This window comes from Miscanthus floridulus, chromosome 9 (genome assembly GCF_019320115.1).
Source record: "Miscanthus floridulus cultivar M001 chromosome 9, ASM1932011v1, whole genome shotgun sequence".
Taxonomy (NCBI): domain Eukaryota; kingdom Viridiplantae; phylum Streptophyta; class Magnoliopsida; order Poales; family Poaceae; genus Miscanthus; species Miscanthus floridulus.
Window position 1 is genome coordinate 142,232,740 of NC_089588.1, and position 22,182 is coordinate 142,254,921.

At 47.0% G+C, this 22,182-nt stretch overlaps 2 protein-coding genes across 2 annotated transcripts; both read right to left on the bottom strand.

Annotated features, from left to right (window-relative positions):
• Positions 1-1,430: 1,430 nt before the first annotated feature.
• Positions 1,431-10,865, bottom strand: LOC136481149 (scarecrow-like protein 34). Its single transcript, XM_066478507.1, has 3 exons — positions 10,658-10,865; positions 8,118-9,228; positions 1,431-2,217 (listed from the first exon to the last, which is right to left on the bottom strand). The coding sequence occupies exons 1-3, from the start codon at positions 10,863-10,865 to the stop codon at positions 1,431-1,433; spliced, it is 2,106 nt and encodes a 701-aa protein (XP_066334604.1).
• Positions 10,866-12,517: 1,652 nt separating this feature from the next.
• Positions 12,518-14,881, bottom strand: LOC136483149 (scarecrow-like protein 9). Its single transcript, XM_066480238.1, has one exon. It carries the CDS (start codon positions 14,781-14,783, stop codon positions 12,747-12,749), a length of 2,037 nt encoding a protein of 678 aa, XP_066336335.1. The 5' UTR covers positions 14,784-14,881; the 3' UTR covers positions 12,518-12,746.
• Positions 14,882-22,182: the final 7,301 nt, after the last annotated feature.

A 22,182-nucleotide genomic window follows, 5' to 3' on the forward strand; every position in this document is an offset into this window, starting at 1 on the left:
AATAATATATATAGATGCGTAACAAAAGTAATATACTTTAACGACTTATAATTTAAAAGGAACAAAGTAAAATACTCTTGCTAGTTAGGCAACATGGCACTGACTGCATTGAAGAGCAACATGTGCACCTACCTGCTCCACCTTCCCCCTCCAGCCAACCCACCCACGCGTGCGCGCGAAGATTTGGGAGATCTTGTTCTCATAAGAATATAATGAATGAATATTTTTATAATAGTATAGTTATGCTGTCATTGTCAACACAGCCGTTAGAAAAATATATAACGCGATTTTTATAATGGATCTCTAGAGTGCAAACAAAATATAAAAAAACGGTTGAAGAGTGGAAAGATATAGAAAACGATTTTTAGGTAAATGACTCTCCAAATAATGATTTAAATAGTTAGATTTATTATATCAAAGGAGTCAACTATCTTTGGGTTACGTTGTAGCTGCTAGAGGTGGCCTCTTGTTTCTTTCAATCGCCAGCATGTTATCCCTTTTAATAGTATAAACATATTTGCAGACATCTTATTTTCTGTAAATTTAGAAAAACTTACAGATTTATCCTAAAAACTATTCTTTTGGGACAGCAGGACTACTTTGTAGAACCGGTATGATGCAGCTTTCTTCCTGAATCACGCAAGTTTCCACTTTCCAGACCTATATATATATATATATATATATATATATATATATATATATATATATATATATATATATATATATATATATATATATATATATATATATATATATATATATATATATATAGACACACACATTAACATTTATAACACGGCCACATAAATATCGTTAAAAATTAATCATAAAATATATTTTCAAAGTACGAGTCATAAATATTAATAGTATTTCCTTTAAACTTAGTTAAACTCAAGGAAGACTGGCTCAATCTAAACTCTAGAATTGCATGCATCTTTTAGTTTTAGGATGAGGGTAGTAACACACAACCAGAACCTTCGGCCTGGTTTAGATCACTCCAAAATTCCAAGTTTTTTCACTCTCTCTCCATCACATCAATTTTTGGACGCATGCATGGAGCATTAAATGTAGGTAAAAAAAATAACTAATTGCACAGTTTAGTTGGAAATCACGAGATGAATCTTTTGAGCTTAGTTGGTCTACGATTGGACAATATTTATCAAATAAGACGAAAGTGCTACTATTCATCGGATTGAAAAAATTTTCAATCTAAACAAGGCCTTCGTTTGCACTACGTTTACACAGGCTCTGCAGCAGCCTGTTCACAACCTGTAGCTAATAACCTAAGCACAAAAGAAGCATAGAGCCTAATCAAACATCTTGCGTGTATATTACAACACTGGCCCAGTGACTATGAGATAGGAGTATTCAGCCTGTTCGTTTCAGCTGGATTGGCTTATAAGCCATGGCTGAAAGTACTGTTGACTGATTTAGTGTGAGAGAAAAATACTGTTCAAGCCACGGATTATAAGCCAGATACGAGCAATCCAGCCGAAACGAACAGGTTGATTATCATTGGCAACCCATGCAGACATGGCATAGAGTATGCGCCCCTTCCACCCCTGCAGGAGCCATTGTTGATCCACATCGATGACAAAGTCCTTGTGGTACTTGTCCTTCACCTTCTGGCTGATGCCCTTAACCATATCAGGGTCCAATGGCAGCTGCCTCAACCCAGCCCTCTCATTCCGCACCTGCCATTGCCTATACGTCTCAGGGCACTCCACCCTATCGGAGCCCTCACAAGCAATGGCGTTCAAGGCGCACTGCCCAAAGAGCTCCTGCTCAACCAACACGCGCTCGTCGTTGTCCCGCGGCGCCACCGCATCCATCATGTCAAACATCGCAGAGTAATAGAACAGCGCCTCCCGGAACCGTGTCACGAAGAAGGGCGCGTTGTAGGAGCTGTTCTCGATGCAGAGGATGAACACGTCCGGCCGCATCTTCCGGATGCTGCCGAGGACCATGTCCCTAGGGCTCAAGCTATCTATGTCGGCGCCCTCGTCCATCAGCTTACCGAAATGGAACAGACCATTGACGGCGAGCACCTCGTCGTGCTCAATGTTGAGGTCATCGACGGAAACCGTCTCCCACTTTGCCGCCGCGATGCTGTGGAACCTGAACGGGACGCCGTGCCGGTGAGCAAAGTTGGTGAGCCGGCGGCCGGTCTCCTGGATCCGAGCAGCCGGACGTAAGCCGGGCTGGGGGAGATCAATGGCGGTGATCCTTGTTAGATCGATGTGTGTACCTCTGTGACCGTAGGATCGGGTAAGCTCCTTCTCGCCTTCACTGTTGTAGCACAGCAGCAGCGTAGACGCCGGTGTAGGGGCAGCTCCGGCTCGGTGGCGAGACGGCGGTCCAGTGTAGACCTACAGGGGAACGACGGAGGTTGTTGGGGGGCACATCCCGTCGCTGGCAGCATCTCTGTTGGATCGGTTTAGGGTTACTGTAGGTGGGTCTGGCGGCTCACGGCGAACCTCATAGTCCGAGCCCTCATCCCCACCTTCTTTTTATGTGTGTTGTGCGACAGGGGCCCACCAACCGGATTAGGGTTGGGCTCTCCCGATCAGGGAGCAGAGATAAGGACCCAATAGGCCGTTGGGCCTATTGGTGGAGATCAACTAACATTCTCCCCCTTGATCTCATTCCATCTTTCACTTTCATATCATTTACTTTTGTTCATTCCATTACAGATTAGCTCATAGAGCTTGTCTCATCGTCACGGTCCATTGCCGATAGACTTAACAGCTACAACTCACTACTCTGTTCTGAAATAGATACTTATCTTTAGGCCTTCTTTTGTCCAGGAATATTTTAGGCTTTCCCTTAAACTCAAGCTAGCTACATGTTCTCTGAACACCATGTCCTCTGAACATGTTGGGTGGTAAGCCTTTTGTAAGCGGATCCGCGAGCATCTTTTCTATACTTATATGCTCAAGACTTATGACTTGATTCTGGACTTTATCTTTCACAACATAATACTCTATGTCAATGTGTTTGGCAGCACCACTTGACTTATGTTGTGAGCATACTGTACTGCCAGATTATAATCGCAGTATTACTTTAAGTGGTCTATAGATGTCGTCAACCACCTTCAAACCAGGTATGAACTTCTTTAGTCAGTTCACCTACCCGTTGCCTCATAACACGCTACAAACCGTCATACATTGTGGACGATGTAGTGACAGTTTGCTTTGAGCATTTCCATGAAATAGCTCCCCTTTATGAGATGATAGAAAATCCACGTCTGGATATTCATTCACTCTCGCATAATCAGAATCTGAATATCCCACCATGTGGAGTGAATCAGATCTTCTATATGTCATCATGAGGCCTTTCGTTCCTTGCAAATAATGCAAGACTTTCTTTACTAATTTCAGTGTTCTATTCTAGAATTGCTCTAGAATTTGCCAAGTAAAAAACCCGGTAACAAATGCCAAGTCAGGGCGCGTACATACTTGAGCATGTTGCAAGCTTCCGACAGCTGAAGCATATGGAACCACTTTCACTTTATCGATTGAGCTCATATTGGTTCCTGGGGCATTGAAAATCCCCATATCTGTCGCCCTTGACTATAGGAGCAGGTGAGGGACTACATTTGTGTATACTGAATTTCTTTAAGATCTTTTTCATGTATGCCTTTTGTGACAGTCCTTATACCCTTTTTCTTCTATCTTGGTGAATCTCGATCCTAGAACGAACGAGGCTTCATCAAGATCTTTCATATCAAATTTCTTTATCTCCAGTAGTAGACTGACATCACTACTAGCAAGTAAGATATCATCTACATACAGGACAAGGAAGATAAACTTCCTATTCTTAAACTTTGTATTGACACAATTGTCCTCTACCTTCTCTTTACTTTGTATAGGCACAATTGTCCTCTACATTCTCTTTAAAACCCAAAATTCTTTATTGTCTGATCAAACTTCAAGTACCACTTGTCTTGAAGCTGGTTTTAATCCATAAATGGATTTCTTTAGGCGGCATCCCATTCGTTCTTTTCCTTCCATGACAAAACCTTTCGGTTGTGCCATGTAAATATTTTCCTCCAAGTCTCCGTTGAGAAATGTCGTCTTTACATCCATCTGATGTGATTCTTAATCGTAATGTGCCACTAATACCATTATGATTCTGAAGGAAAATATAAACATGAAACTGGAGAAAAGATCTCATTGTAATCGATCCCTTCTCTTTGCTTATAGCATTTTGCCATAAGTCGCGCTTTATATTTCTCTATATTCTCTTGAGAGTCAAGTTTTGTTCTGTAGACCCATTTACAGCCTACTGTTTTGGCTTCTTTAGGAATTATTTCCAAATCCCAAACTTTATTGGCATTCATTGATATCATTTCATCTTCCATGGTCTCAAGCCACTTTGATGAATGATCATTTCTCTTGGCTTCAAATGAGGCGGGATCATCCTCCATTTGAAATTCCTTAGTGTTGTACACTTCATAATTAGCTGGAATAGCTGATTTACTAACTCTTTGAGACCTTCTAGGGGCCTTCACATTTGGCACATGTTCTGTTTGAAGCTGTTGTTGCTCCCCCTCATGTGTGGCAATAGGTTCTATAGGATCCTGAAGAACAGGTTCCTTATTTTCATTCATTGTTGCCACAGGTGGAATAACAATAGGTGTTGACACCATAGTATCTTGCACTGTCGATGCAGCGACAGCATGTAGTGAGAAAATTGGCTCATGAATCATTGGAGTGGGCGCATACACCCACTTCACTTTAGGGTCAATTTCTCGAGCTACCATGCTCCCCCTCATCTTTTCATCCTCTAGGAAAACAACGTGTCTCGTTTCCACAAACTTTGTATGTCATTCTGGACAGTAGAAACGAATACCTTTTGACTTTTCTTTGTAGCCAATGAAATGGCAACTTACTATTTTGAGATCTAGTTTCCCAATGTTTGGGTTAAATACTTTAGCCTCAGCAGGGCTCTCCCACACACTCAAGTGTTTAGTGAGGGCACTCTTTCTGTCCACAACTCATACGGTGTTTTGGGCACCGACTTTCTTGATACTTTACTGAGAATATGAATGGCTATTTTCAACGCCTCCATCCACAGGCTCAACTATAAGGTGGAGTATCTTATCATACTGCCCACCATATCCATCAGGGTGCGATTGATTCTTTTAGCTACTCTATTCTGCTGAGGTTCGCCCGGTGTAGAATACTGGGCTACTTTGCCATTCTTTTAGGGTATACCGACCGTAGTACTCCCCATGGTCAGACCTGACTATCTTAATCTTTAATATCTTAAATTTATCCAATACATCTTTTCTTTCTTTGATTGGATAAATATAGCCATAATAGGAGTAATCATCTGTGAATGTTATGAACGAATCATAACCATCCACACTCTTTACAGGAAAGCTGATCACAGATGTCTGTGTAAATAATCTGTAAAATTCCTGCGCTTCTTAATCTTCTTTATATACTTTCCTTTTATGTATTCTCTGCATTGTTCTAAATCTGAGAGCTCTAATGGAGGAAGAATATCTTCTTAACTTATCTTTCTATTCTCCCCCTCGAAATATGGCCTAAACGACAGTGCCATAATTTCGACAACGCATCGTGAGCTCTCTTATGCCACCACTTCCAGATTAACACTCTGTCACCAGCTGCTTCATCAGCTGAGTGGCATATATCTTTGAAGAGCCAGTGAACTGACTCTTTATATGTCTTTGAATAGCCAGTGAACTGACTCTTTATTCTATCGAGGTACTCAGTGACCGTGTCACATTCTGGGATTGAGCCCACAATTGTAGGTTCTATCATGTTCTTTATCACAGCCAAACATTTCTTGTTGACAGTGACCCACTTCCTATGCTCAAAAGTCATAGGACATTTTTTGGGATTCAAAATCCCTTTCTTTAGTTGCCCAAGTGGCATCATTCTCTTTTGTCTCCCTCACCGGTGCCACAAACTCAGTGGAACACGGTGAGGTCACTACCCAGTCCACCTTAGACAAGATGAAAACTAGGTCAAAACTTTTCTTATCATAAAAATAACACCATTTGAATGCCTTGATTCCAACGTTGGTCAAAATCAAAACATACAATTACTCTTATACACTAATTCTACATCACCGTTGGGCAGAAATAGAATTAATGCATAAATCTTTAACTTTCACAACTGTTCTTACACACTAATTCTACATCACCGTTGGGCATAAGTAGAATTAATGCATAAATCATTAAAATTAACATCTGTTCTTATACACTAATTCTACATCACCGTTGGACAGAAGTAGAATTAATGCATAAATCATTAACATTACGATATTGTTATTAACAACGTTGGTCAGAAAACAACAACATCATAATTATATCTAAACTCTTTTTCTCCAATTAAATACCATATTGATTCAAAATAACTGGAGAATCAACATTTTCTTTAGCAGCGGAAAAAATCTCTTTTTCTCCAATTAAATACCACGTTGATACAAATTAACGGGAGAATAAACAATTTCTCCAGCTGTGGAAAAACTTCTCCTTTTCTTGAATTTACCCACAGGGAAAAATTCTATTTTCTATTTCCTTTAATCCATTAATCAATTTCCAGGAAATAAACATTTACTCGAAAAACTTTTCTTTTCTCCAGTTAAATATTATGTCGGTTCAAAATCATTGGAGACTATACTTTTTCTTTAGCAGCGGAAAACGTATGCTCAATTTCTTGAATTTTACCCACAGGGAAAAATTACTTTTTTCTCTTTTCCTTTTGAGTCATTTATTCATTTTCTAGAAAATAAAATCTTTACTGGAAAATGAAAAAACAAAACTGATTCAAATTATCACTTTTCTTTGATCTTGGGCTCAATCTGCCTCTGTCGGCCCAAAACTGGCGAAAACCAGCTCGGCCCAGCTCACCGCGCGCGCGCAGGCCGCACCCAGGCCGCAACCTGGGCCTGGGCCGGCAAAGTGCCGCGGCGCGCTCACCCGCCTAGGCCGGCGACGGCCCGATCAATCTCTGCCGTTCATGTCGATCCGACAGCTGCGCATCGATTTCGCGCTAACAAAACCGCAGCCTTGGCCTCCGCCCGGAAAACCCTAGGCCATTTGGCCGCTCTGCTTCTCTCTCTTCACCGCTCTTTCTTCCTCAGCGCATCCAGCAGCGACAACAGCAGCCACCGAGCAGCCACGAGCGAGGACGGCAGAGCGGGCAGCCATGGTGCCGTCGCTGGCCCCCTCGCCTGCGCGCGTGCTCCCCGACGGGTGAGCACGCCGCCGTCGAGCGGCCTGGCCGCGGCACCCCCTTGGCCGAGCCCGGCGAAACGCTACCCCCGGCTCGGCCCTTCTTCTCCCGCGCCGGCGAAGGGCCATCCCGACGGCGAGGTTTGTTCCTTCCCCCTTTCCCTTCTTCCCCGTCCCCTTCTCTCTTCTGGGATTAACCCGTGGTGAGGTTGGGGTATGAAGTTAGGGTTAGGGTTTCACTATTCATCTTCTTAAGTCGGCGAGGCGGCAGCCCTTCCCTTCTTCCCCTCGTTCTTTTCGATTGGATTGATCTTCTCTCTTTTCGTTTCAGAGTTAATCCGAAATCAAGATCTAGGGTTAGGGTTCGTGTGCCGACCCTGTCCTTTTTCTTTCTTTGGATTTTTCTTTTCTTTGATTACTTTTCTCTTTTGGAGTTCATCCGAATGGCTTTCTCTTTTCCCTTTCTCCATTCGAGTTAGGGTTAGGGTTCGGTTGAACCCGGATTCTTTTCCTTTCTTAGATCCGAATTGGATCTTTTCTTTCTTGCCGTGTCAGTGCGGCACTTTTCCCGCGCGGTGGCGGTGGTGACCGGGGTTCCAGTGACCTCCGCCACCCCGGTCCCTTTTCTTTTACCCGATTAGGGTTAGAGTCACACAGAGACAACCTGCTCTGGTACCATTGGGGGGCACATCCCGTCGCTGGAAGCATCTCTGTTGGATCGGTTTAGGGTTACTGTAGGTGGGTCTGGCGGCTCACGGCGAACCTCATAGTCCGAGCCCTCATCCCCACCCTCCTTTTATGTATGTTGTGCGACAGGGGCCCACCAACCGGATTAGGATTGGGCTCCCCCGATCAGAGAGCAGAGATAAAGGCCCAATAAACCGTTGGGCCTATTCGTGGAGATCAACCAACAATCCTCACCTCGGGCGGTCCACCCTCCCGGCTAGCCCAGTAGCCCAGCAATGTCGGCCACTGGAACCCGTAGTGCTCGCCGTAATCCACGATGTGCACCTTCTTCCTCCCGATGATGGCCTTGCAGATGGCTAAGTTGGAGAACTTGAACGCCATCGCCGTGAAGCAGCACGCCGCCAGGTAGAGCTGGCAGGCCCTGAGGAGCTCCACGGCGGAGGCGCGTTTCGCCATGAGCGGCGACCCGTACACCTGGCTCCCCGTGCCGGCGAGCCGCGCCTCCAGCCCCTTGGCGAAACAGTGCGCTAGCCTCTGCGTGGCGTCCCCCCTCGGCGAGGAGCCCTCCCGGATCTTGCTCAGCAGGTCGGTGGCGCTGGGGCGGTTGCCGGCGGCCACGGCCTGCGCGCAGTCGATCAGCAAGGTGCGCAGGTCCACGGCCTCGTTGGCGCTCCCTTTACCCTTCCTGCTGGCGGCGCTCTTTTTATCGGCGTCTCTGCTGCCGTCGTCCGGGCTGAGGGTCATGGCCATCATCTGCTCGTGTAGCGACTGGTACCCGCTCTGGACGAACTCGTCCACCATCTCGCTTTCCTCTGTTTCAGCCGCCATCAGCTTGCAGCTCCTCCTGCCTGTCGTTTCGTCCTCCTCCGAATCATCACCCCAATGATCATGCCTGTTGTTCTTGCGGCCCCTGCTGCCATGGTTACCACTCTGTTGGAGCAACAGTGACATTTCGTCCACCTGCAGCTTCCACACCTTCTTCGGTTGGCGGGCACGCCACAACTTGTTGTGCTCGTGGTCACCGTCCCTGTCTCCGGAGACGATGGGCATGAGGAGCCTGTTGTTGGTGGCGGGCAAGAACTTGCTGGCCTCCTCCATGCCCTTGAGGAACGCCATGTTCAGCATGTCCATGTTTAAGGTGTAGAAGGCCAGCGAGTCGGTTTTGGGGTATGTTGTCGTGTCGGCAGCGTATGCCTTAGAAAGGAGCAGCTGGGAGAGCTCGACTTGATCGTAGGGCCAGGTGGTGTTGGCGAATGCAAGGGTGCCGCTGGATGATTTGGTGGTGGTGGTGGTGCTCGGCAGCCATGGCCGGGAGGCGATAAAAACTGAATCTTTATGCCGGCGATTGCGTGCTCACTAGTCGCTCACTGCACTGGTGACGGGAGACATGGATGGGATGGATCAACGGGAGGGAGGGAGGGATGGGACGCTATGCTAGCTTAAAAAAAGAGTGCTTTGAATTTGATGGATCGGAACAGAGTTTTTCGTTAAACAACAGGGGAAGCTGGACTGGACCTTGACGACGCCGGGGCTGGACCGGGACGGATGGGCAGCAGGTCATCCGTGACCGCAGCAGAGTCAGGAAATGTTTGTTTTTCTTTTCCCTGAGCAGGGCAGAGCGGACGACTGTGGACGATGGAGACCAAGGAAGACGAAATGCGGTTTCAATCCAAACACTGACGCCTGAAACGCACGTGCAGCCGAGCACACGCTCTGTCGTTGAAGATCCCCTCCGCAGCGGTTTCTGCTTTTTCTTTACTGAAAAATGTCCCGGTCGTTTTACTGCACCTGATGAAAATGTAGAAAGGGTCTGCCTTGACATGGAGTTCATTCATTGTCTTCTCTGACACTATCAACCTGAGCGTTTGCACGTCGATTCTAACACGTTACACCTTCAGGAATTCACCTACCAAAGTGAACTCACGGCTAAAACTTATACACAACTAACTTTTTTTTAAGGAAAACTGGAGGGGTTTGTAAAGATGAGCATGCAGCCAGTGGCGGAGCCAGACATGAAAACAAGAGGGGGCCAGTTACCAAAGTCTTTCACTTGCTTTAGATCAAATTAATTTTCACACCTAGGCTCCAGCATGGCTAATCCGTGAGAAAAAAAGAGAAGATAATAGAAAGGCAGCAGTGGTGTTGCATGCATGCAAGAAAGGCTGTGTGGGTACTGTGCCATTGATCGGTAACAGGTTAGACCTCGTGATTAGGCTCTGTCCGTTTGTTTTGCATAGAAAACCTACAGAAGTGCTAAATGGAACTGCAGCATCGATGTTTTGTGGAGTTGCTTGCATGCTTTCAGCAGCCATCCGAGAATACATGACAGATATATGTGCTAATTTGAGTACTTCTCTTGGAGGAAGGAGGGGCCATGGCCCTCTATCGCCATAACGTGGCATGCAGCCCGCAACACGATGACCCAGCACCAGGCCTGTTATTTTAGCCCGGACCAAGCACGGTCTAGCACGGTGGGCAGTGGGCTCGGGCCAGCCCGGCCCGGAAGACCGGGCCATGCCTGGGCCGCACCTCTAGCCTGGCGGGCGGCCTGGCTCGGCCCGGTGAAATGCACCAGGCCCGGTGGAGGCCCGGTGTTGTACAACATCCCCATCCCATTTCCACCGTAACCCTGACTTTCATCACAGTATCCCACTTCCCGCATCCCCAGTTCCCCATCCCCCCGCACCGTACTCCTGGTTCGCGACTTCGCGCAGACTTTCGTACTCGCAGTCGCGACTTCGCTTCTGACTCCACCCGTACCGCTGACGCCGGCCAGCCGGCCACCCTCCTCCTCACCCCACTGCGCCACCACCCGCCCCTCGCGCCCACCTTCGCGCGATGCCACCTCCACGACATGGACGCGCCACCTCCGTGTCTGGCCGCGGACGCCGGACTCCAGCTCAGTCTTCCACTCTTCCACGGCCACGCCCCCCACATGGCCGGTCACGGACGCCGGATCCATGTCCATCTAGCCTGCCCGCACACGGATCTGATGCCGTCGTCGTCGACGGCCAACACCCCCCTCGACCCCGCGGCCGGCGGCCTGGCCTCCTCCACGGCCTCGAGCACCACCATCTTCCTCTCTTTCCCTACTGAAACGGGCCTCGGGCTGGCTCGGCCTCCTTGGCAGGCCATGCTTATCAAGCCAGCCCAGACCAAAAATCAACATGGCAGGCCGTGCCTGGGCTGTTAGCCAGGCACGAAGGCCCAAGGTGGCATGGTCCGGCGGCACGCCGGGTGTTGCGGGGTCAAAACCGCGGCAAACATTGTTGCTCGAGTCGGTGTCAGAGTATGGGTCTCCGGTGGCTCGGGTGGACTTAGGAATACAAGAATCACGTAGAGAAGACACAACGGTTTATCCAGGTTCCGGCTAATTCGGTCCCTACGTCCAGCAGCTGATGATCCTTATACTCAAGAGCACTCAAAATCAGGGGTTACAACAGAGTGTAGAGAGAGATTTGTTAGGGGGTTAGCTCGGTGCTAATCCTAAGGTTGCCTCGCCGCCGGTGGAGCCTTTTCCCTCGTCGGAGAGGAGGAAGACGATGGGATACGGAGGAGGAGCTCTCGGTGCCCCTCTCCAGATTGCCCTGCTCCCTGTGCGGAGTGGAGGCGGATGGACTGGAATGGAGTGTCTGGTGATCGATCTAGGATCTTCCCCCCTCCTATGTCCGACCTTATCCTTTATATAACGAGATAGGTCAGCTACATGGCGGTTTGGGGGAACTAGTCTACGGTCTACGTGCGCCGGAGTCCAGGAGGGTCTTGCAACGGTGCGCCATGGACCGTGGCGATGTCTTGGTGTCGAAGAAGCCTTAGGCGTCGTCTGGCTGCTTTGTTCTGACACTCTGCATGTCAGGTTGTGTCGGCTTGGACCGGTCTCCCCGGGGTGGACCTTCTGGAGTCTTCTTGGTGGCGAAGGAGGTCGGCCCCAGGGGCTAACGTGCGGGATCGAAGCCCTCGAGCCCTCGGGAGGCCGAGAGAAAGCTTTGTCTTCTTGTGTCACGCCCGGACGTGACCCTATCGGGGGAGCAGTTGGCAGGGCCGCGTCTGGGGAGCGGCGCTAGTTAGCCCCCCAGCATCGGTAGCCCGGGGCTTGTCTTCTTGCGCCCGGGCCTTGACTGGCATCGTTAGCCGTGCAGGAGCCAAGGGCCGGGCCTGGATGTGCTGTAGATCGGGTGCCTGGGGCTCGGGGGCGGTCGTGGCCAAGTCAGGCTTGGCCGGGTCTCTTTGCCAGAGGGTGCGCGCGAGCGTGTCCGATGGGTAAAGCCCCCGAGCCCCCGGGCGATCCTGAAGGGATCGGTCGGGGGGTCTTCTTCGGTCGAGAACCATTGGACCTGAGGCTTAACATACCCATATGTTAGGATCTCGTCACCGGGCCCTGCCATGTCGTGCCCGGTCGAGCCATGCCTGGCACGGGCCCATGCCGGGCCGGGCCGGGTGGCCCGAATGCTCATCTTTAGGGGTTTCCACCCCTACAGCACTTTTATTAAACAACAAAAGAGTTCAGCTTACAAATAAAACAGGAAGGGGTGCTGTGAAAGTTCAGGAGACAGAGAAGGAAAAGAAGAAAATGAGGACTAGTACTAAAAGTGACCAGGCTAAGTAGATGGGCTGCGGGGAACTTTTTTTTATTGCATTACCATCGGTGACAAATCAGTATCAATTCTATCAGCTTAGGCCCTCCATGGTGTTAGACTAAAGTGAAGCTTAAAACGGAGAGAGAAGCTTTACGCCAACTTGACTCTCTTGAAGCAGCACAAGGAAAGCTTGTTGAAAAAAAAAACAGTACAACCTAGCTAATTAAGCATGTCACATAAGTATATTACAAAGACATGACTCGTGTTGCTAGCTAGCTAGGATCTGAGATACCATCGTTTGCAACCCATGTGGACATAGCATAGAGTGTGCGTCCCTTCCATCCCTGCAGGAGCCATTTTTTATCCACATAGATGACAAAGTCCCTGTGATAGTTGTCTCTAACCTTCTCGCTCACAGCCTTAACAATATCAGGATCCAGTGGCAGCTGCCTCAAGCCTGCTCGATCGTTCCGTGCCTGCCATTGCTTATACGTCTCAGGACGCTCCACCCTATCAAAACCCTCACAGGCGACGGCATTCAGAACACGGCGTCCAAAGAGGTCCTGCTCAACCAGCAAGCGTTGCTCATTGTCCCGTGGCGCCGCTGCATCCATCATGTCAAACATCGAGGAGTAGTAGAACAGTGCCTCTTGGAACCGTCCTAGGAAGTATGGCGCGTTGTGTAAGCTGTTCTCGACGCAAAGGATGAACACATGTGGCCGCATCTTCCGGATGTTGCCGAGGAGCACGTCCCTAGGGCTTGGAGTGTATATGCCATCGATGCCCTCGTCCATCAACCTCCCAAAATGGAAGAGGCCATTGACGACGAGCAACTCATCTGGTTCAATGCCGAGGTCATCGGCGCAGACCGTCTCCCACTTGGCCGCGATGCAGCGGAACCTGAAAGGGATGCCACACTGACGAGCAAAGGTACTGAGCCGGCGTCCAGTCTCCTCAATCCGAGCAGCCGGACGGAACCCTGGTTGAGGGAGGCCAACGAAGGTGATCCTCACCTCCGGTGGTCCTTCGTCCCAGGTTTGCGTGCCCCAGAAGCCAAGCAGGGTTGGCCAGTGGAACCCGTAATGCTCGCCATAATCGACAATGTGCAGCTTCTTCCTCCTACCAGCGACAGCCTTGCAGATGGTTAGGTTGGAGAACTTGAACGCCATCATCTTGAAGCAGGAGACCGCGAGGTACATCTGATAGGCCTTGATGAACTCCATGGCCGAGGTGTGCTTCACCATGAGCGACCTGTACAGCTGGCTTCCGGTGCCTGCGAGCCGTGCGTCCAGTGCACGGGCGAAACAATATGCCAGTCTCTGTGTGGCGTCTCCCGTAGGCGAGGAGTGCTGCTTGATCTTGCAAAGCAGCTCGGTCGCGCCAAGGCGGTTTCCTGTGGCCACCGCATGTGCACACTGTAGGAGCAAGGCGCGCAAGTCCACGACCTCCTCCTTGCTGCTGCTCGCCGCCATGGGAGTGGTAGACTTCTTCTTCCCCTTCCTGCTCTTCTGCTCGGCCTCGCTGTCCACGGCGATGCTCATGTCCATCATCTTGTCAAGCAGCGACTGGTACCCAACTAGAATGAATCTGTCGACCATCTCCCCTGTCTCCTCTGGCTCCGGTGCTACCACCTTGCTTTTTCTGCTTGCCTCGACCTCCAAGTTGTTGTCGTCCCGGTTATGGCGTTTCTGTCCAGCAGCAAGGCCGTGTCTGTCCCCGGACTCAGAGATGGTCTCCAACTCCAAGTGGATGAGGAGGGTGTTGTTGGTGGGCAAGAACTTGTTGGCCTCTTCCATACCCTTGAGGAACGCTTGGTTCAGCATGTCCATGGTTACCCTATTCCGGGCTGCCGCCGTCTCGCCGGCGCCACCACTGGAGAAGAGCGCGTCGTGCTCTCCAACGTCGCTAGCACTAGCAGGCGTCGCCAGCAAGGAGGCGGCGTCGGCATCACCCATGGTGAGGCCGCCGTGGCGTCCAATGCTGTTTGGGTATGGAGGAGTAGTCGTAGAAGAAAGGAGCTTCTGCGAGAGCTCGACCGGGTCGTAGGGCCAGGTCACGCCGTCCCACACGGGGGCGGTGTCGGGGAAGCATGTGCCTACTCCGACATCAATGGTGCTGGCGACGCACGGGTCGGAGACGATGGACAGGATCTCAGTGGAGGTCTGAGGAGCTTGGTGGTACGAGTTGGACGACGAGGCTGCCGCCGGGTCCTGCTCATCGCCGGGGTGCGGAGGAGTCGGGGACAGGTTAAGAAAGATGGAAGGGGAGAAGGGTTCCTCGTCGGGGATGTCCTCCGGCTCGGCTGCCATTGCCGGCCGGCGGTCACCACTTCACTGGTGCTGGAGGTGGCGTTCCGTGGTGAAGACGAAGAACCAAGACGGAAATGGAATGGGTCATGGTCGATGGAGGTGGGACAACACTCGGGCCGGGCCACCTAGCTGGGTGGCCTATAGTCAAGAGCTGTGACAGCGAGGAGAAGGTTCGGGGAAGGCAGACAGATGTGACCGGCTACCGAACAGCATCGTCGTCCTGTCAGTAGACTACGTACAGTGGACAGTGGAAAAGCCGAGACGAAATGCGGTTTCAAACACATCACGCCTGAAACGATTTCTGCTGTCACTGTGGGCCTGTTTAGTTCCTCCCAAAACACTAAATTTTTCAAGATTCCTCGTCACATCGAATAAAAAACACATGCATGAAATATTAAATATAAATAAAAAATAAAACTAATTACACAGTTTAGACGAAATCCACGAGACGAATCTTTTAAGCCTAATTAGACTATGATTGGACACTAATTATCAAATAACAACGAAAACGCTACAGTGTCGTTTTGCCAAAAAATTTAGCAACCAAACTGGCCCTATATATATTTAATGAAAAATGGAAACGTCGTACCCCCTCCACAGCGATTTCTGCTGCGTGCTTTTGCCAAATGTCACGGCCGTTTTAATTTGTTCACTGCACCTCGTCTCCTGTTTGTTTCGTACCGCCTTCGTTCCAAACCGTATCTCGTTTTGGCCTTTTCAAGTATCTACGCATAAATATATATCTGGATACATAGTAAAAAATATATACCTAAAAAAATCTAAACAACTAATAGTTTAGAACGGACAGAATATTAGACTAAGGGACAAACTGGGTGGAGGCGTCGGCGAATGCGGGGGCTCCATGAGCATGCGCCTGCTGAACGGGAGCACCTGCAGGTTGTCTGACGCGGCCAGGTCGCCGTCGTGGTGTGGCTGGGGCGTCGGAGGCAGGTCGAGGAAGACCGAAGGGGAGAAGGGCTCGGGGTCCGTGGCATCCTCCGGCGTTGAGGCCATGACCCGATGGCCGATGGTCACAGTCTCGCAGCACAGAGACAGAGTCACGGTCTCACGGGAATGGCATGGCACGGCAGGGACCGAGAGCGAAAAATGGGTGGGTCAGTGGTTGTCTAGCTCATGCTCATGTCTGGGTGCATAAAAATCAGAGCTTTGATGGAGATAGTGCCATGTACAGTGAAGATGGGACGTGATGGGATGAGCACAGTTGAAGGCGACGACGACGAAGAAGGCTCGAGGAAGGCGCAGGTGCGGCTGCGATCGTACCGTTTCAGCTGTCGTCTTCCATTACAGCGGATCAAGGACGAAGAAAATGCAGGTTCGTTCCTTCCAGCGCAAAATTTGAATCCAGTGAGCATGAAAAACAGAGGTGATCTGCACTTGTCGTCTAGTATGAGTCACGAGTCACGAGCACAGAACTTCAAACTGGATACTCCACTAACAGGGCGTGTTTAGTTCCAAAAATTTTTGGCTTTTGGCTACTGTAGCACTTTCGTTTGTATTTGACAAAAATTGTCCAATTATGGACTATTTAGGCTTAAAAGATTCGTCTCACGATTTCTCGACTAACTGTGTAATTAGTTTTTTTTTCGTCTACATTTAGTACTCCATGCATGTGCCGCAAGATTCGATGTGACGGTTACTATGCAAAAAATTTTGGCTTTTGGGTGGAACTAAACGGGGCCTAACTACAGAAAGAAAATGACTGTATTTTAGGTAACGTTTAGTTCCATTTCATTTTGCAAAATTTTTCAAGATTCCTCATCATATCGAATCTTTGACGCATGCATGAAGCATTAAATATAAATAAAAAATAAAATTAATTACACAGTTTAGACGAAATTCACGAGACGAATCTTTTAAACCTAATTAGACTATGATTGAACACTAATTGCCAAATAACAACAAAAGTGTTATAGTACCATTTCGCCAAAAAATTTGTAAACTAAACCAGCCCTTAGTTTTAGGTGGCCAGTCCACTCACGAGTAAAAAATTGGGTGGGGGACTATCCCCAGTCCCCACCAGCACCGGGGGCATCCAATAATTATTCGAGGGCCTATGATTTTTCTTTCTAAGGCCTTGTTGAGTTCCCTTCAAAATTCCAAGTTTTTTCACTCTCTCTCTATCACATTAATTTTTAGCCGCTTGCATGGAGTATTAAATGTAGGTAAAAAAAATAACTAATTACACAGTTTAGTTGGAAATGACGAGATGAATCTTTTGAGCCTAGTTGGTCAACGATTGGACAATATTTGCCAAATAAGACGAAAGTGGTACTATTCATCCGGTTGGAAAAAGTTGCAAACTAAACAAGGCCTAACTAATTATTCTCAATTTACACAGCAGCTAACCAATGGATGATTGTATACTTCTTTCATCTTAAAAAAAAAGTTATATCAACAACAACAAAAAAAACTAGGAAGCATCTCTTGGATGTGACCTTTCCTTCGCGAGTTTCAGTGTTACCAGAGGTGAGTGAAAATATATTTTTGCTTTCAAATATCAGCCAGCCTGTTCGGTTGGCTGGTTCGTATCGTTGTTGGTTTATGAAGAAGTACTGCTACCTCATTTGTGTGAGAGAAAAATACTATTCTAACTAAAAATTTACGATCATTTACCACATGTCACAGCCAAACGAATAGGCTGAGTACCGCTCGAGCCCGAGCCACAACGACGATGGGTCCCGCTACGATCGATGCATGAGGGCTGGCGGCGGCGCTCCTTCCTCTACGTGGGCGGGGGACGCAAGGTGGCACCCTTTCCTCTACGTGGGCAGTGGGCGTCCCCTTGCGTCCTCGGCGGCAGTGCATCCGTGCTGCTCGGACGGCAATGGGTCCCGCAGCCCCCAACGTCTCCATTCTAGCCTCCCTACATCGGCAGCAACACCTGGCCAAGGGGCCTGACAGCGGCGAAGCTTGCCCCACGTGAGCTGCGTCCCAGCTGCAAGCTTCGGCCCTACATTAGCAGTGGATCTTGCCCCCACCCGGCCTCGCCTCTCTTGCTCAGCCACATCGTACGTCTTTGGCATCATGGGTGTGGGTGGGCGCATCTCTGGTCGCGCCACCGTGGGTACGTTTGACTATGGTGGGACCCACCATCAACATCGGGCTCGAAGCGGGCTGCTCGCCACGCCGGTGCCTAGGTTCACACCCCCAAATTTCATGTTTTGGGTCGTGCATAGAAAGCAGTAAATAAAATAAAAGATTTTAATATTTGGATAAAATTTATCAAGTTTAGTTTGAACTAGAGCAAATTTAGTTATAGCAAAAATATGAATTTTTAAAGTTTTCTAATTTTGACGGGTGTTTGAATGATGTGAGGTTTGCTTGTTGCTTGACTTGGCGTCGTGAGTAAGTAAATTTTTCAAAAATGCGTTTAATAAGTCTTTATCTTTCGTCGCCCTGTCTCTATCTTTTTCCATAATCAAATCCTTGCTCTCCTGATCCTAATCTTATCGTTTGGAGATTCCCAAGGTTCTTTTCTTCTGCTCCAATCACCTCTTTTGGGTTTATCAGCCATCAACCTATCTCTCAAAACTTTACGGGAATTTTTCCTGCTTCTTCCGAGACTTATTCTCACTTTTCCGCGAATTTAATCTAATTTTTAGATGCTCCAAATTATCTTATCATGAGCTTAAATACTTTATTTGGATTCCTCAGGTTCCAAAACGTCTCTGAGAATTTTTTCTAAATTTTTGGAGTATTTTTCACGGCTTAAATAATAATTCTGGACTTTTCTAAAATTATTTTATCCACGAAATTAATTAATTCCGAAAATAATAAAATCTCTCTTTGTTTTTCAAAGTCCATGTTCAATAATCCTAATAAATACTAAAGGCCCATGTCTTTATATTTACTAGTGGGCTTTAATGTTTATTTAGGTCCATTAGTACAGCTGGTTTGTGTAATGTCAATTAGTACCATATGGCTAGTTGATATGGATGTGGGGAGTTTTTCTCCCTATATATATGTACCAACCCTTTAGACAAAACACACTAAAACTATCGTAAGGGGAGACCCTGGTTTGAGAAATCCCTCGTATAGTAAATTAGATTTTTTTCTTCTCCTTCTCCTTTCACCGCCGGCCAACTCCAACGACCCCTCCGACGAGCCTGTGCCCTTGACTGTGCTTCCCACAACCAAGTTCTGGTCCTGTACGTGCACCCCATGGAGGAAGACGACTTATTTACAGAAGTGTCACTGGTTCGTAAATTCCACCATTTAATCGTTACAGTTCCAATTCGGTTCGTTCAAGTTGCGTTAGATTCGTGTCGTCGCGCTCTACGTAGCGGAGTTAATGTTTTTCATGTTACTTAATTATGAATTTATTAATTTAAATATCAATTTGATTAATGTTTATTCAATAGCTTTTTAATTAAAAGAAATTTAAGTTTTAATTCCGTTTTGCTCCGTTTAAATTGCGTTAGTTTCGTATAGACGTGCTCTACGCAGTAGTACCAATATTTTTCATGTCACATGCTTTTCCGTATATAGCTAAATATTAAATTGTCTAATATGTTTGTAATTAGTTTTGTAATTAAAAGTAATATAGGTTTTATATCTCAGTTATTATACATAACATGTTAATATGATTAATTGTATACTTAATTATGTTTTAATTATACTTAGCTTAGGGATGTTCATATACAAAAGTTGAATTAGATGCTCTCACTTGTTATTTTGCTTTTGCAAGTTAAAGTATAATTGGCATATGAAGGACATTGAAATATTTATAAATAGAACCTGATTAGTTTTAACTTGAACTTTAAAATTAAATATGTTTCTAATTATAATCTGATTAGTTGAATACATTTCATATATAAATTTTTGTATTAGATGTCCTCACATGTTTATTTCTTTCGCAAAGATAAAACTTAAACTACTTAATAAAATATGTGACAACGTTTATAGAATAAAATATGATTAGCTTCAATTCGGTTTTTAAGGTTAGATATGATTTGTTGAAACTGAACTAATAACTTTTTCATAGTTTTGCTTAATTAAAATCAATCAATCTTGTAGTGGTTTCTTTTTGTTTTATAATATATAAATCTTTCGGTAGTAGTTTCGCTTTCGGCGTTTCTGACGTTTCCACGACCGTAGGTGAGCTCTGTTTTAGTACATTGTTTTCTCTCGTATGGTGTACTGTTCTTAGTTGCTTTTATTTGTTTGCTTGTATGTTTGTTGGTGTGCTTGGTTGCTACGATCTGCGAGTAGAAGAAGAGTTGTCCATAAGCGCCGGAGGCCGAAAGCTATAGAAAAGGAAATTGAAGAATTTGTATGAGCAATTGTCTTGAGTGGAAAGAAAGTGTTTAATGCAAGTATAATATGAGGCTTTCCTTGATACCTATACACCATTAATGCCACTACATTCATGCATGTGTCTAATTTGATTTACCACTAAGGATGATCCTAGCAATTGTTTATCTTGTTCCTTGCTACTACCGGGTTCATGCATATGGGTAATTCTGCAAGTTGCTCTACTTAATGATGAAAGCTCCATAATATTGGCTATTGGCACATGCAATGATGTTTAAAATGTGTTTTTTAGCAACATGGAATTCTAGGAACTTATCTGTTAGGAAAATCCAGGACTTACAGTACAACCATGAGTGTTATATGGCTCTGACTTTAGTTAAGTATGAGGACATTTTCTAGCTTGTTAGTGGTTACCTTTATAGCTCAAGTGGGGCTTGCCAAGCTGAGTATAGTGCGGCCTCTATCCCAATGTGTATAGTCTACGCGGAATGTGCCATTCGGAAGGGGAGCTCTACATTCCCTTGCCAAGGAAACCTAGCGGCCCTAACTTATTAGAGGAACCTTTGAAAGACTTTATAGTGATTCTTGCCCGCTCACCTTGGAAGTGTTTTGGGAGTAATTAACCCGGCATATGGGTATCAATGTATCATGGTTCATGGGTAAAGATGTACAACCTCCGCAGAGTGTAAAATTGTTATAACAGTCGTGCTCACGGTCACGAGTGGCTTGGAAAACTGACAGAATTATGGGTTCTTATTGTAGCATGGTGTTGGTGCTCATGTTTATTCATAATTGTCATATTGCCATTGTATATGATTGTGTGGGAATTGGAGCTTAAGCACAATATAGCAACTCAGGTTCTAATGATAAAACTTGATCTACTAAAAGTGCTTACCGTAGTTCAACCATGTCAAGCCTTTTGAGCCTACATTCGCCCCTGTTATATTTGTTGAGTACGACATGTGCTCACCCTTGCTATTTACACACCCCAACATCTAGTAAAAGTTGCTTAGAAGATTGATGAAGACATAGAGGTTTACAGAAGATTAACAGGAGTGCTAGGCATATGTTACCCCCAGTCAGCCATCCCTGTGAAGAATAGAGTCGGAAGATTTTTATCGTTCCGCAATACTCTGATGTAAGTGTTAATATAGTTATGTATATGTTATTTAATAACATTGTTATGATACTATTTACTCTGTTGTTGTATGTGTCGACTTTCTGGACGCACATATGATGAGCCTGGTTTTGTTCTTTAAAACTGGGTGTGACAGTGCTCCCCGCTGATCCGAGTGTCCGAGGACACCTAGAGGTGTGGTAGCCGCAGGTATGTGGCGAAGGACGGTGGCGGCCTAAGTGTCGACGCCCAGTCTCGGTAGGGAGAAGGCGAATCTAGTGGTGGTGGTTTCATAGGCAGTCATGTCCTAGGGGCCGCGACCTAGGAGTCCCCCCCCAATAGTGGCAGAGTGAAGGAAGGGGCGAATCTAGGTGGAGCGGATCCCGTCGGCAGCGGTGGCCCTAGGGGCGGCACTAGCCTAGGATTTCAGGCGAATGAGGATATCCTCGATGGTAGGGACAGAGGACTCCAGCAGAAGCGACGACGACTGTCCTATGGGCGACAGAGGCTTTGGAATCCGGTGAAGCGGAAGCAGATCTTGTCGGCTCGCATATGATTGGCTAGTTCTGACTAGACGATGATGGATGAAGGTGGGCTAACCGACGACACCTGGTGTCACCTCACTTGAAGCAGATGAAGATGGCACCAACGGAGGTTCGCAGCGATGGCGCACTAGGTGTGGCAGCAACTCGACGACTTTGTCACGATTTAGTGTTGCTGAACACTGTTCCCACAACATATTGGTGGCAACCCTTCATTTCTAAAATCACATGTAAGGAAATTGGACCCCATGGTCGATTTAGTTTGGATTTTTGTGTTTGATGATCAATATGACCATTTGGACTAACAACGTTTGCTAGTATATAAGGTATAATTCAAATGGATGTAAGGTGGACTTGGAGTTTGGCAAAGTGGTGGTCCGAATGATCAATATGTCAAGCAATACATTAGAATCAATGTCAAAGACCTACAAGACATGCTACAAGTCTAAGACACCAAGAAGTAGAA

Coding starts and splice junctions, on each gene's coding strand:
- LOC136481149 (XM_066478507.1), bottom strand. CDS start 10,865: ATGGACATGGATCCGGCGTCCGTGACCGGCCATGTGGGGGGCGTGGCC. Junction 9,229..10,657: donor CCGGCTGGCCGGCGTCAGCG/GTACGGGTGGAG, acceptor GCCGGCATAAAG/ATTCAGTTTTTATCGCCTCC. Junction 2,218..8,117: donor CCCGAGGTGAGGATTGTTGG/TTGATCTCCACG, acceptor AAGGATCACCGC/CATTGATCTCCCCCAGCCCG.
- LOC136483149 (XM_066480238.1), bottom strand. CDS start 14,783: ATGGCAGCCGAGCCGGAGGACATCCCCGACGAGGAACCCTTCTCCCCT.